The sequence below is a fragment of the Oxyura jamaicensis genome, chromosome 2 (assembly GCF_011077185.1).
Source record: "Oxyura jamaicensis isolate SHBP4307 breed ruddy duck chromosome 2, BPBGC_Ojam_1.0, whole genome shotgun sequence".
Classification (NCBI taxonomy): Eukaryota; Metazoa; Chordata; class Aves; order Anseriformes; family Anatidae; genus Oxyura; species Oxyura jamaicensis.
The window spans coordinates 38,514,941-38,531,719 of record NC_048894.1 but is presented as its reverse complement, the minus strand read 5'-3'; the positions used below and the strand labels follow the sequence as shown (position 1 = coordinate 38,531,719).

At 33.1% G+C, this 16,779-nt stretch overlaps 1 protein-coding gene across 1 annotated transcript in view; it reads right to left on the bottom strand.

Moving 5' to 3' along the window:
* Positions 1 to 16,779, bottom strand: part of KCNH8 (potassium voltage-gated channel subfamily H member 8) — a 194,115-nt gene that overhangs the window by 77,638 nt on the left and 99,698 nt on the right. The window contains exon 6 of the mRNA XM_035316085.1: positions 4,010 to 4,167. Within this exon, the coding sequence (XP_035171976.1) occupies positions 4,010 to 4,167 (158 nt within the window). The remainder of the gene's footprint in view (positions 1 to 4,009; positions 4,168 to 16,779) is intronic.

Below are 16,779 nucleotides of genomic sequence, written 5' to 3'. Positions count from 1 at the left end.
AACATGACACTTGTTTAAATTACTTTGAATTTCACATCTGTGAGGAATAAGATTTGACATGAGAGCACACAAGATATTACAGGGTCTTCTCTTCTTGCAATTTTTTGTCTATTACTATAAGTCAGTGAAATTAGTTATGTCTGTGTCCTTAAGCAGTTTGGGGCAGAAGGCCCTAAAATATTTAATGGAATTGCATTGTTTATTAAAATAATTATATTACAAATAAAATACAATTATTCTAATTGAATGTCATGTTCATCATAACAAATGACTCCTTTTTTTTTTTTTTTTTTTTTTATTCTTCCTGTCTCCATTTTTTATCTCACTCATAAGCTTGTTTAAGCTAAACATGGCTCTATTTGTTGCGCTCTTAACAGAAATGGTCCCTGTTCATGACTGACACTCACAGGTGTTGCAGTAATATATAAACATAAATATAGATGGCATATATGTGCTGTGTTCATCACTATGGAGCCTTTGTCTTTATATGATTGCTTATGTTCCTCCACAACACAATCAAAAAATGACAGATGAGGTTAAATTATTCTTTTAATCAGTTTCTCATAAATAAGAAATATCAAAAGTACGGTTACTGTAAGTGCACCCAGCCAGTTATTATCTGTGACTAAATCATTACCATTTTTATTAAGTTACAAAATACTGCTGGATATATAGATAGAAATTCAGATATTGATATATATTTTTTAAAGTGGATACATTTCATTTTAAGGCCCAAAGACTGCCTCATTCCAAAATAATTTGCTCATAAATTTGAACACAGATGTAATTAATCATACATAATTGCAATGAATTTCCTCATTAGTTATGCCAAACACTCTTCTTCTATTGTGTCTAATCTGTCATTGAAAGACCTCAAATGCCATCAGGCAGCTTTATGTTCTTTGTCATAAATTTAGAAAGACAAAATGAGGAGTCAGCAGTCATACTTGTGTCTGTGTAGATTTTGCTCTGCCCACAGATATAAAGCCAACTAAATTTTCCATTTGGTTAATCATTTTAGACTAGCTGGGTTAACCTTTTTCTGCCAAAGTGACAGAGTCAGAATTTTATCTAAAACCAAGAAAAACTCATTCATAGCATTCTGTGATACTGAGAAGTACTGAGAAATAAAGTTGCTACAAAAGTAGTGAAGGAGTTCTCTGCTTGGAAGCATCATGTCCAATGACAAGAAGGAAATAATAAGAAAACATGATACATTTTAAGTTTTAGTGGCAGTGATCTTTAATTCTTTTTGTCTGCTTGGTTAACTGGCTTTACTCCAGAAGTGACTTTCTTTATTGGCTCTATACCACCAATGGTTACTCAGAGATGAGCAAATTAAATCATGATGACTAGTGCTTAACAGCCTGTTTTTTGCTTCAGCAGCATTTCACAGAACATTTCCATGGAAGAAGGAATCCCTTACATCAGATGAATATCAGGATGAGAGAAGCTAGGGTCTCAGCAGGCACTGACGTTAGGAGGAAACATGAGTGAGGTATCAGATCTCTGAATTTTTACCCATTAGTGATAGTGCAGAATCCTTGTAAGGTGTAAAGGCAGTAGGACCAATTCCTATGGTTTCACCTTTTTTCTTTTGAAATATCTCCACAGATGGCAAGAGACTCCACAGCTTTTTAACATGCTCTAACTACACAAATCTCCAACCAGAGGATGATATATATGTGCCATACATACCCATGTATGTATGGCACTATACCTAGCTTGCAGAATTTAGAGCATCCCTAAAGAGTTGGCCTTTGTGCCGGGGCCTGAACAGCAAAGGAGTGAGATGCCCCTGATGCCCCTTCTCACCGTTCTGTTGAGGCAACATCTGAGAGTCGATGGAGTGAAAATCTGAGAACAGACATGAGGAAATAGCTTATTAACTCAATAAAGTCTGAAAACAGTGGAATGTGATTCAAACCTCCCCCCACTCTTGAAACAGTTGATAGCCATTGCAATCTTGAGGATTATATTAACTGTTGCCTTGTCTTACCACTATGGAAAATACAACATAGTAAGGCACTGTGTTCCCTTTGAGAAATCATATAGGAAAAAAAAAAAAAAAAAAGAAAGAAAGAATTAAGCCTGCAAGGGTGAATACAGGGTACAGACTTCTACATTTTGTATTTCATCTCAGTTGCCAGAGGGAAGAAAGGGTTGGCCCTTGACTATTGTGTATTGCTCATTACTATACATCAGCTAGCTACTGAAATTGGGCCAGAGCAAATGAAAGAAACAGACTGTACCTTGGAAAACTCTTAATGAGACATTTAACTCTTAGGGCACACAGGGAGCTATGCCTGTCAGTCAATGCTAATTTCTAGATCAACATGGCTATTGTTTATTACTCGAGGAGTTAAATGTTGAGGACTGAATCTATCCTTAATCATCTCATGAAGGATCTACAATTAATCGTTGTTTCTGGATATTCTTAGTCACCATATTAGTGATCTTGTTAGGGAAAAAAAAAGTTAAAGGAAATAACAAACAGCAGATATGTGCTAATCATATTATAGTAACATTTGTAATATTGTGACTTTTTAAACTGTAAAAATAATTATTAGAAAATGTTTTATTTTCAATAAGTTATTACAGAAAGAATATCAGTTCCTGAACAACAATGAAGAAGATCAGACATGGTTCATCCAATGAAAAAATCATAACAGAAGTTAAACCAACATATTTATTGTGGCTATTCAGTTTTAATGTAAAGGACAAACTGAGACAGTAGTGTACTTAAATAGATTACTCACTCTTTAAAAAACAAACAAACAAAACAACAACAACAACAAAAAACACAACCAAACAACAACCCAGTAATTGAAGAATGTGGATCTATTAACTGCCTGTTTTTAAAAGCTACTAGCATATGAGTGACAGTTCTTAATATAACAAATGGAGTGAAAAGGGAGATCACTGAAGGAAATGAAAATAAATGAATAAAAACAAACAGGATACCTTACACAGGAGGTTTACTGACTAGCGTTTTGCTTTCTGATACTTGTCTATCCTATCATCTATGTACATGTCTCTAACTCGCATTTAATGAAAATGAGATTGAGTGCATCTGTTCACTAAAGATCAAAATCCTGAGAATTGGAAAGCAAACAGCTTAAAAGCCTGAGTCTCTTAATGTGAAAAATCCACCAAATTGAGAAATCTCTGCCAACGCTATTTTTCCAATATTAAACTTTTTAATTCTATTTCATTTTGATTAGTAAATTCTTACTCTACCAATGTTAATAGGACTATGAGGAGAAAAACCTTTGTCTTAGCAACACAAATGTAACCCACCACAACTGACATTAAGTGGAATCAACAGACATTGGATCCACACATTTTTCAAAGTGGCTTAAGCATTTTGTAATTAAATACATAACAAAGTTGAATTGAAACCAAAGCTAATGATCACCCTAATAAATATTAGAACACAAATAAATTAGCAGGATACTTAAAATTTATCATGCTGTAATTTTTGCATTAGAATGCCTGTCAGTAAAGAGAAAGAAGATTCCCATATGAGTGAAGAATGTATTCTACCAGCCATAACGACTACCACCATAACCACTTATGAAACTTGAAAAATTCAATCATTGAACACAGCATAAGAAAGAAAAGACCACAGAGAATTATATTTGAGTATAGTAAGCAAGAATGAACTAAATGCAACTATATACAAATTAAGGATAATGGATCAGATATTTACATATATGGCTTTTATGTTAATGAATGACCACATTGGCACTCAACCTCTTAATACTTTTAATTAACAAGATTACATTCTATTTCTTCCTTCAGCATTCAACGTAAAAATACTCAACACAGCTGCAAAAGATACCAATGTATTTTACTTCATTCAGTTTTTGTTTCTAGATTTGAAAGAACAAACAAACAAACAAACAAAAAACAAAACAAAAACAAAACACCAAAACTATTTCTGGAGAAAACAACAACAACAACAACAAAAAAAACACTATTAAAATAGACAATGGTTAGTACTTACCACAGTGACATTGAAAGCATAAAGAAGATCGAAAGGAAGTGCAGCAATTAAATCGATGATAAACCAGGTAGTCACGTAGTGGATACAAATAGATCTTGCTTCAAATATAACTTGGCCAGATTTGCTGACATATGTGGTTCGGAAATTTAAAATAATATCTGCTTGACAAAAAAGGAATAGAATCAGAGACAGTGATTTCTTTGTTCCGGGGAATAGCAATCCCCCATTGATTGTATTATTTTATGCATAACAAAGACTGGAATCTAAAACAGAAACCCATAAAATATCCATATACATAGAGTTAAATCAATTGATGCACAAAATTGTTCTTTGCAAGAGTAAAAAGAATATTCAAAACATTTAAAACTTGCTGATTTCAAAGGGAGCTTGAATTAAAATAAATATATTGTTCTTTAAGCAGTACCACATACAGTACTTTCCAACTGTAGCTTTCTTTATGAAGAATGAAGATATGATTGTTGTACATAGAACCTATTGATAACTGTTTTAAGATTTCAGAAAACAAACAAACAAACAAAAAAAACCACGACATTAATTACTTAAATTAAAATGCAATTTTGAATCTTTCTTTTAGTGATAACTGTCCAGCATAGATGATAAATAATGTCATTCTCAAGGGTAAGCACTTGTTTCTCAATAGAAAAGTGCTGAACCCATTTGAAAAACAAAAACAAAAAAAAGGCTTTTGGGTTATGATGGTGATCACAAAAGTGATATGAATTGCTTCATGGCTTACGCACTTTACATGTTCCTATCTAATGTTCCAGGATGAGTGCCTCTCAATATTAGATATAGTTTTGACAGGCCTTGCCAAAACACATTAACACTCAAAGAAAAGCTCAGCTCATGACAACAGTCTCAATTATTTTCATGTCCTACAAGATGAAGACTATAATCTGTCCTCAAGCTATGCACCCAGTTTCTACCAACATTTGTGAGAACTACTTATATAACTTTTACAATAACAGAAAGAAGTGCAGTGAACCATAAAAGCTGGTGTTTTACATCAAGGTCACTAGCTTACTGCCTTGCAAATTCTAACACCTCATCTTGAAGACCAGCTCATTAAAAAAAAAAAAAAAAAAAAAAAAAAAAAAAAAGTGATCCCATGTGTCAGGAAGATGTTCAGAATGCATTTTTTTTTTTTTTTTCCCCTCAAAATAATAAAAGAAACAAAGAAACAGCTTCAAGGTGGTGGTCTTGGCAACCCAAATGCCAGTGGTATTTCTTCGAGGCAACTTTCGGCAACTTTCTAGATATTAGTTTGGTGTGTAATAGACTGTCAGCTGTGTAATTCGTAATCTGTGTAGCGCATTATAAATTGTTACAAAGAGGAAATTGCATTCATTATACCATTTGCAGCAATGGCATCATTGATTTCTTTCTGTCTGTTAGATGATGCACAAGATATGCCTGCAGCTGCTTCTTCTACATGCCGCTCTTGCACAGTTAGCAGCTGTTGCTGAAGGCTGGTTCCTCACTATGCACAGCAAGGACTGTGGATGTGTTTGGGTAGTGTTTGTGGCCCCAAACACAGGTTTATTACAGCCACTAGGGAAGGGAGGATAAAAGTGCCAAATGGAAAAACCTACAAACCAAATCCAGCCTCTTGCCTGCCAGTGAAGGTGAAGGTATAGGAAAATTATATATTCCTTGTAAATGGAAATAAACACAGAATGTAAGTATTTAATTGGTTCAGTCTATATAAGAAATTTGTTTTATCTTTGGATATAGATATTTCCATTCCTCACAAACCCAGCACAGGTAAACCTGCTCCAATTCAGTAAATTCTTGGAAAAAAAGAAAGTGAAGTCCTAAACTATAATCATACTTCAACATTTATCTCTTCATAATTAAAAAATGTACCAAACACTGCACACCATGTTAGAACTAAGAAATGGGGAGTAGTAGGACTGTTGTTTAATCTGCTCTTGGATATCGGGGCAGTTTATGATGCCTGAGAATTTTTTCTTCCTGTTATACACACATGAAAATGAATACTGAGTTTCTGATATAATTTTATCCTGCAGTTTTCATTTGGTGAAAGTACAATTACCAGCAAGCATGAATGAACAGACTCTGCTCAGACAGTGAAATGCAAAAATGAGCATTAAAAGCTTTTTTTCCTATGATTTATTAAATTAAAAAAAAAAAAAAAAAAAAAACTGCTTATATAGAACATATACACTGAAAATGAAATAACTAAATATTACGCAGCTCAGTTTAAATGAGCCAGATTTTTTCAGGTAGTGTTGCTTTTGTTATTCTTAGGTATTTTTCTTACTTCTTGAAATTTCCAGTCACCGGGGACATTGTTTCTCATTTTTTACCATGTTTTCTCTTTTTATTTTTATTGTAGTTTTTGTTTTCTGTGCCATTACTTTTGAATCTGGCTTTGGAAATGACAATTTCCTACATTGTTGCTAGTATAATGAGGATAGCTAGTTTAAAGGAAATCAAAAGAAGTAGTATCTGAATGGGTTCATTTTAACTGAGTAAATTAACTAAACATAAAACAATCTCAACTGAAAATGCTGCTTCATTGAGGGAACATGGACTGCTACTAGTGTAAATTAATGCATTTTTTTCATTTCAAAAATTTTATTTCAGAACATTTTCATGCTTTAAGAATATTAAAAGTGAAATTGATACCTACAGGTCTCAAATGTTTAGGTATATTCCTGTCTAGGTTTGGACCAGGCAGATCCAGTATTTAAAAGAACATTTGTTCATACCTTATCAACACAGTTACTCAAATAGAGCAGTCATACAGCCCATGCAGAAAATACTGCTGAAGTCCTGTAACAGAGTTTACACTCTTCTTTAAAATAGTTTTAAACTGAAATCCATCCACCCACAAACTTTACAAGTTTCTTACACTTTGTTTTAAAAATAGTGGAAAAGTTTGCTGTGATGTGCATTGTGATGATGGAAGCTATGAAGAAATGGGGCCAAGGGCCTCTATAATTCTGGGGCAAAAGGTGTGAATTCATCTAAAGCACTGCCAAAAGTTGGTATAACTTGTAATGAAAGTGTCAGTTAACTTGTAATGAAAGTGCCAGTTTTATAATCTCTTTTAATTCTGCTCAGGTTTGCCTTGAGATATCCATTTTGTGCATTTATATTATGTTAGATGTTTCATCATATTATGTATGATGAAACACAAATGATCTGATGAAATTTGTAGCTGCTACAAAACATCATGCTTAATTATGTATACATATTTTTTTCCTCTTAGCTGAAAAAAACACCACCCTCACTCTTAAAAACAAAAACCAAACTACTAAGTTTTAGTTTGATCTCCCTAGAAATTTTATTTTATTTTATTTTATTTCAAAACAGAATCAGAGAAGCACTATAAAATATCTTTTGGATTTTCATTTTCAACATGTAGTGAGACAAATGCACATTTAATTAATTTCATTGCCAAATAAGTTTATATATATATATATATATATACATATTGTTCATCCATAAAAACAGGATGCTTCTGACACATATTTTGCTATTTTACAATAACAAAAAAAAAGTTAATAGTTCCAGCTCTAAAACAATATGTTGATTTCTGTTTTTTTTTGTTGTTTGTTTGTTTTGATTTGTTTTGTTTTGTTTTGTTTTTATGCTCTTTAATATTGACGGCAAATTATTCAGATGTATATTTCATCCTGTCTTCAACTTTCATGTGTTTGCTTCTGTTTTGGCAGTGAAATATAAACACAAACAGTGTAGGTATGCTTGTTTTCAAGGACAATTTATGCCTACAAATAGAGAGGCAGTTACTGAAAAATGTATGTTCATATTGTGTAGGACAATAAACACACCACCATAGGTGCCTTTAGATGCAGGTATATACCAGCTATAAAAGCATCCTTAACTATACAATTCTTAAAAGCCTCTAAAAGAATAATTAGTTGGCATGAGATTAGAAATGTAATGTGAATTTGGGATAAATTAGTGTTACAATCTGTTTAAATGGAGTAAAAAAAGTTTTTTTTGATTAAAAATCAGTAACCATTTGGACCTGGAAAATATGATCTTATTATACAAGTACACTTTGAAAATATGACTATCTATAATGTGAACTTGGAAGTGTAAAAGTTTTTTTTTTTCAGACTTCAAGTGTTTTATCAATATATATGATTTGAACAATTTTTAAGCATGAATTAACAATCAGATTGTTAAGGAAATTCAATAAGCCCTATTAGTTTAAAAAACAAAAAAGAAACATATGACATAGCCAATGACTCAACAGACCAAACAAAAAAGCCTCCACAAAGCTGTAAGATACAAAGTAAAACAGAAAATGCAACTGAAATTCAGGAAACAGCAGCGGTTAATAAAATTACAAGTCTGAAACTGAATCACCAGTATTAATTTTCAATACAACCTCATAAAATTGGAGAAATGTCAAGGAAATGGAAACTTGCCAGGATAGTTTTAATAATTCAGGGGAAAAAACAAAAAGCAACCCTAAAAGTGATAACCCAGAAGCCAATAGGTTTGCTAATCTCAGATAAATTGAGGGAGCAGACATATGTTAAATGTGTAACAATAATAATACATGTAAAAGTATAACTGATGCCATAAGTTAATGAATGGCATGAAATAATCACTGTCTCTTACTAAGAAAAATGTCTTCTTGACAAATTATCAAGCTAGTTGTTTTCTGCAGCATACTTATATGCACAGAAGGTATAACTCAATTTATTTCATCCTTTATAATTGTAATTTGAAGATTTGCATTATCCAGAATATTAAACACATAAAACAAAAGCCAAACCTGGCTTGCTGTTCAGTTTTAAAATGATGTTACTATGGGTTTGTTTATAAACAAAACTGCTTCTAGACGATTTATCTTGGATGATTAAGTTTTCAATGTTATGATAGTTTTTAATAGAAAAGATGGATGACTGTGTACCAAGACAAATCCAAACATAAAATCAGACAAATATCACTATATAATAGGCAAAATACATTTAAAATCCAAAACAGAAAAGGTATCTATAGAAGAAGAGAGAAAGAGAATTACAAAAACTATCTGGACTTCACTTTATGTTATAAATTCAATTCTTGGTTTACTCTGCTCCAAAATACAGACGGAATAACTGACTTTTGCATGTTTTTACACATTGATAGACAAATTAGTCAAAATAGGATATACTGGATACACTATTACATCATTTAAATTCATGTATTCATTTTGGAAATTAAACATGGCCAAGTAAATGATGTGATGAACTTGAATCAGTTGGATTCAAGTTAAATGCCCTAACAATGTAAAACAAACACAGCATCATACTAAAGATGTCGTTACATTCATGTATGAAACACTTATGTACATGGACTCATGTAATTTAGGCACATGAGATGGATGTATACATGTATGCAGATGTGCTAGGGAGAAGAAAGGCATGTCTGATTACCATGATTAGCTTTTGCAGCATTGAGTTACTTTTTCTTTCCTTTCTCTTCATAACTTTTTTTGGGAAAAAAAAAAAAAGAAAAAAAAAAAGAAAAAAAAAGAAAGAGGTATTTGGACTTTCTCTACATGTTCTTTATGTAGCCTACACTAAGACTGGACAAAGTAAGTTCATATCTTTGAGCATGTTACCAATATATGTAAGAAGACACAAAGCATTTTTTTCCCCATTACTGCATTACTGAGGGTAAAGAGAAGAGACAGACAGAGACTTAGCACAGATCCTTAGACAGGATCACACTAGATCATTCCTTTAAGGTATCAGAAAAAAAGTTTTCTTTATCATGTGTTTTGATCCATTGTCCAGTTCCACTGCCAGATCTGGGTCTGGAAGATAATTATTTCCCATATTTCACTGACAGAAATATTTTATGCTGTTTTCCTTAATTTGAGGCTAGACTGTTTACTAAGATCCCCTGACATACACTAACTAGTTAACCTATACACTGTTTGTGTCAAACTATATTTCTGACAGTCAGGTCAAACTATATTTCTGACAGTTTGATCTCTCCTCCCATTCCTCACTTCTACTTATTAGAGGTGAGTCTCCTAAAATAATAAAATTTTCAGTGAAGTTTTTATTATTTTGGAACTCTGTTGGCCCTTTAAAATTTTCAAGATGTAGTGCAGAGTCTTAACACAGTGACTTAGACACATACATAAGACTATCTGGTTCCATGGACCAACTTCTTTCAGTCTATAATTAAGTTTTAAGAAACAGCGTTTTCATTCAACAAAATCTTTGTACTAAACAGAAAATATAAATCAAATCAGAGAGAGAAAAAAATTAGGTGACCCAGTAGTCTCAGCTGGCCTTGCACTCATAAAGCTACAAAAATGTTTTGAAACCACCTGTTGTTATTAAAACCACCTGTACTGAAATGTGAAATTAGTATGGTTTCATGTGGTTCATAATATACAAGAGGATCCACTCAACTCCACAGGTGGTTATTAGAGTTAGTTGCCTATTATTCACATTTACAGATCAGCAGAGTAACACCAAAAATGTGCATAACTACTTCATGCAGGTTTGCTTGATATAGGTAAGAAACAAAGATAAGGATGTTTGTTTCATGAGTTACATTATTCCTCAACAGAAGGAAAAAAAAAAAAAAAAAAAAAAAAAAAAAAAAAGCCCAATGCAGGTTACTGTTTTGGAAAACACAACAGACAGAAATATTGCACTTTCTCCAACTGATGTCATGAAACCCATAAAAGTGGTAAAACTTCTCCTTCTTGTTTGTCTCAAAAACCTCCAGTGTGTAGTTATCAAGGTTAAAGAAAAGGATTTGCTTACTTATTGCACATTAGTATTTTTAGGCAACTAAAGCTTTAAAAGAGACGGAGATAAATGTCTGCTTTAAACTCCCCTAAGCCATCCAGTACACCAAAGGCTTATCAATTCACATAAGGAATTCACTGTTCAAGATTGAAAAGATTAGAGGGTTTTCTGCACAGCACCCCTTTCTGCCTTCTTTTCAAAGCAATTTAGCACAACAATCAAAGATAGCTTTTATGTATAAAAAAAATCAAATAGAAAATGGTAAGTGCTTCTTTCAACATCCAACTCATTAGATAAAAATACAGAAGAAGGTAGGTGAGTGTGAGCTATCTTTCATTTCTTGGCAGTTTTCTGAGCTGTATTTGGGTGTAAACAGCTTCTATGTCTGGGCAACAGTTGAACACCACAATATGTTCTGCAGCCTTTTGGGGATTCCTGTTTAAAGAGTGGAAAATGAAATTTTTTTACTTTTTAAAAATAAATGTTTTTTCATCATTATAACTTTGATCAACAAGAATGGTAAGCAAATTGAGACAACAAGTAATAAACATCAACAAATTGTAACATAATCTATTCTGAGAATACTCATGGAATATGTTATATGTTACAACTTTGTTGTGAAGCTTACTGTGCACTAGCTTCCACCTACAGATGCCACTAACCTATCAAAGCACAGCATGAAATTCAAAACAAACATCAATAATGTAAAGCCTCAGAGATTCCAGCTGACTTCACATCATCAAAATAGTTCTCTTCAGTGCTGAAAGTGCTGAAGTGGTGTTGCAAAGGCCCTAAGATGAAGTGGGCTTTAAGCTTTTTTTTTCTTCTTCTACATGAGGACAGGGAAAATTTTTACAGAAGATTGCAGTAGTAAACCAAGAGGGTCCTTTAATCTCTGAGTTGGTTGTTAAAGCATACATGAAGTGACTGTAATATCTTTTGAACAGTAAGTGTCTCAAAACTTTTCTATATGAGGTATGTTTTAATATATTATCATTAAGTATGCTGTATCAGACAAATTCAGCCTGTATATGCTTCATAATTAAGGTTGTATCTGATGTGTTAATTTCAGACTGGAACAACTATTACAATCCCTTTTCCATTTCATCAGTTCTCATAGTTCTGAGAGCAATGAATAAATCATATAATAAGTATTATTACAGTATAAAAAAAAAAAAAATACTTCTGAAGCAAAGTAACCTCACCAAATTTTTCCATTTAAGTTGGAAAAAGCATAATTTTAAATGATGTTGGATGCAACATAGATCATGCCATATGCTAAGGAAAACAGAACAAAGGACATAAATAATGTCTCTGACATGAGTAATACCATGAAAAGTTACCTAAAACTAAAACAGAAATGTCATCAAATAATATAATTGGTTGATTCACTGTGTTACAACTTCTGAATACATGAAACATCTTTATATTAAAATATTTCATGTAAGGAGGGAAGAAAGAATGAAGCCTCTCTATTATTTTCTTCATCAGGAAGAAAGATGGGTTCTTATTTCAAGTTAAATAATTCAGGTTCAGTTAAAAACAGAAAGCCAGAGTTCACACAAATGAAATATCAAGATATTTCAGACTGTCCTTTTGACTTTAAGAATGTCCTTTAAGTCATGTTTAAACTAAAAGATGCCTTTTTCTTCCACATATTTTTGCTTTGTTTTTGAATAGATACATGTGCTTTGTTAAACAAACACCCACACTCTTTAAGTCAATCCTGACCTGTGTTGCAGACTTTGGCTTCTGCCCCATTTGCTGTTGTGTGGATGAGCTGGTGAGCTTAACAAAATGTGCTTCAGTCCATAAAGCAGCAAGTCACTGTGCTGCTATCAAACACAAAGGTGAACTTGGCCTGGCAGCACTCCACAAGACTCAACACAAGACTGCCAATTTAAACGGGTTTTGAACAATAAGTCATATCACCTCACAGCCTCATCCCTGAATATGTAAATAGAGATTTTTCAGTTATTTCAGCTCTAATTTCCACCCTCAAGTTATGCAGAACCACTTCACACTAAGAAAAAATTAATGGCAAATCAATGGCCAATAACCCAAAGAAAGACTGGTCTGCTTAGGCTCCTTAGCCAAATGTCTTGCCTCCCTATCTTGTCAGTCCCCTTTCAAATGCCTGCTCTTTTCTCATATATCCTCTACCACTGCTCCATTCTTGCATCCAACAACAGAAGTCCTTCCCCTCACACCCATTGAATACATGTGCCAGTTCATTCAGCTCCTTTCTTCTTTTTCAGTCCTGCTCCTGCTTTGTTCTAGCCTGATCACTTTCCTCAACCAACCCCACACAAGGTAAACCAGAAACCCTGTTAGCCACTAAATCTGTAAGATGCATACGGAGAAGATAACTAGTGGTTGACAAATCTCACAAAACCTTTTGTATAGTTTTGGTATGATCAACCTCAAACATAAACCTTTACCTTGATTTATCTTCTAGTTGGTTCCCATGGCTAATTAGCTCAGTCTGGATGGATTCTCATAGCCTACTATTTCTACTACTGGCAAGAGGTACCCAACATACTTCCTTCCCCTCTCCTCTTCCCCCCACCCTCACCCCAAGTACCAACATTGAAAAATGTTAATTCACATGCAGCTACCATTCCTATTTATATTTTCTTCCAATTAAATTCTCACACTGTATCTACAGCAGTAAATGGAAGATCAAAGAGCAGAAGGATGAAACAGCATTATTCTACCGTCTTTCAAATTTGCAGTCATGATGACTACATGATTTTGTAATGTTTTCATTCAAAATTTCTAAAGCCAATACAGTGATCTAACTGAAAAGCATTAACTTATATTTTTCGTTATTTGAGGGCTCTAGTGGCCTTCACTCTCCTGTTTGTAACCATATTTTCACAAAGAATTTCATTCTGCAGTCATGAAAGTCCATGCTCATGCAGCAATTCTCAGTTCCTATGAAATGACAATGTATTTCATATCTGGGCATACATTTGCTGGGAACTTGACGCAAGTCAGTAAGGTGGAGGAACCATTTGGTGACTGTTCTTGAATTAAAGCTTTACCTTCCCATCCCTTTCTAGATTTCTTCTGCAATAACATTTCACACATTCCTACTTAGTCTTTGGTATGAAAAGACTAGTTTAAACTGGTACGCAACAAAACAAAAAAAGACTACACGAAAACAGAAGTTCTACTTTATGCATAATGCAGGTTTGCAATCCCAAATTATATAAAAAGTGAAAACTATAAAATAATATTCACAGAAATATTTTATTAATCCTTAAGATGTTTTCCAGAATAATTCTCCTTTCCCAATTTCAGAAGTGAAATTCTAAAATATGTTTTGTATAATTTCAATCTCTAATCCCTAAAAAAATCTAAAATTATCTAATCTAAAAATAAAATAAAATAACATATAGATAATCCAATAGTAAAACTTTATTTTCAGGCCAGATGAATCTCTTCACCAATAAACAGGATTATTTTACCTGAACCAGATGATTTTCCTGTGTCCACATTATTTGTTTTCTCTTTAAGCTTTATATTTTAAAATAAATCCTGCTGGGATTAGACATATGATCAAGTTACAGCAGAATAACAATTTAGGATTAGTCAGCTGATTTAATAACTGCCTGTGGCACACTTTTTGATTGCAGCAAATTCTAGGTACTATAACTCATTTTACCTCTCTTTTACTGTGAAATAACTGAAATTGAAAAATTCTGCACTTTAGGGCAAGTAGGATACATATAAGCAGTAACCAGGGAACTGGGTGATGCATGAATTCTCATTAGACTATAGTAATTCAATCCTGTGCTTGAGACCTAGATAATTTAGGCATATTAACCCCCCTGATTTTCAGAGTAGACAGTTTCCTACACCACTTCCCTCTCCTAGACGTTACAACTGGCTCTTTCCTTATTTATTTTTTCTCATATTTCTTTATGTTATTTTATATTGATTGCTTCTAGCTAGCTATACGTTCCCCAAAGCCCAAGATCTTTGATCTATCTGATTATCTGACCCTGTGTTATTTAATTATATATGGTATCAGAATCTGGCCAGAGAGATTTCAGGAAAGGTTCCAGGAAATATTAGTGCTATTATTTTTTAAGAAATTATAGCAAGAGCGGAACATATACTAAATAACAATCAACATAAAATACAGAAATCTTGACATGAGAATCTAAACATTTTGGGGAAAGAGAAAGAAATCATTGGTACACAGGACTGAACTTCAGTTCCACTATATTTGTGCTATCTGATCAAGAGAGAGACTGTTAATAATTTTGGAGAAAAAGCAGATATATTTAACAAATACGCATTTTTTAATTTATCTAATTTTGGAGTGGAGCAGCAAAATATGCTTGTATCATATTAGATGCTAAATTACCATCCAATGTATCCTACCTAAGAATAAGAGGGTGGAAACATTTTAAAACAGCAATCCTAAAAGCTTTGCAAAATGTCAATTCTGCAGATTGATGAAAAAGAAAACTACAAATAATTAAAAAGAAAAAAGAAAAAAAAAAAAAAGAGAGAGAGAAAAGAAAGCCATAAACCATAGAAGAGTTGTGAATTCTCTTTCCTCTGAGGTCTTTGAACAAGAGCAGATGCTATCAGGAAAACATGACTTAGCCGAAAACCATAGTGTATTGGAGTTAATACCTGGATGAAATTAATACCTTATATTCAAGATTGAACAATATGGTCATATTTTTCTTTCTTAGGAGTATCTTTAGGAACTAAAAAGTCATATAAAACTACACAAAACTGAAATCTCAGCTGTATTGTGATGACGTATGTAACAATGATAGGAAGAAGCCACCCTAATTTTTACACTGCTAGCAATTAAAGAAATTAAGTATCCCAAGATAAAAAGAGTAGGTTCCAATGGATTTTTAATCTGAAGAGTAATATCAAAAGTCAACGTCATATCACATTGAGGAGCGCAATCATTAAATAAAATTACATAAAAAGGTTAGATTTAATCCTTAAGCAACAGTAAAAATATTGCTAACAATTATGACTCTTCCTCCTACTTCTCTTTGCTTGCAGCCCCCAGTAAAGTTTTCTCCTGGTCATTAGCACTTCAGACTCTTTAGGAAGCAGGTCAGTCAGGTTTGTGTGGGCATTCACAGAGGATGGAAACTTCATATCAGGGACATGTTATACCTCCACTCAAAGATCTTTTTAAAAGGTTTCATGGATTCACTTGGACAGCTATTGTTAAGATGAATATTGGAAGCATATTTTAGCACTACAAATTCTTAAAATGCTCATCACAGGGAAATCACATTCATATAGTATAACTGACTTCTGAAAAAAAAAAAAAAAAAAAAAAAGAAAAAGATTCTGCTAATATGGAATTGATATAATTAACAGGTTTTGCTGTATTAAACTCATCACTGAATATAGTAAGCTGTTTTACTAGTCAAATTTCTCCTACAAAAGGAGTTTGTTCACTATGGGACACCAAAATGCTGATCACTATACAGCACATGAGGAGTGACATGTTCCCTGCTCTGAGGCAGTATTCTGACATATGTTCTCAACCTTGCCCCAGTACAGTCTGACAAACTGACAAAATGTTTACTAATTTTAATGGATCAAGATCTGTTCTCTGGCATAAACTGGTTCTCAAAACCAAAACCATCTTTATCTTACACACTGATCTGCTCTTCCTCACTATTTGTTCTTGCAACAGAAGGCAATGGGATACTGAGGTCATGACCAAGTGAAAATACTGTTTTACTTAGGTAAATTATCCGTTAACATAAAAATCTGAAAGCATTACTGCTTTGAATGGATAGTGTGGAAACAAAAGCCATTCCCTCCAGGAGTACAATGTATATATATGTATATATGACAGTGTATATACCAATATATACCAATGCTTTGCCATGGTATATTCAATCTAACACCATAGTTACAGTCTGCTGTACTCATTACTGTAGGCATGCTGTAGGCATACAGAATGATAGGCACACAAAAATCAAAATT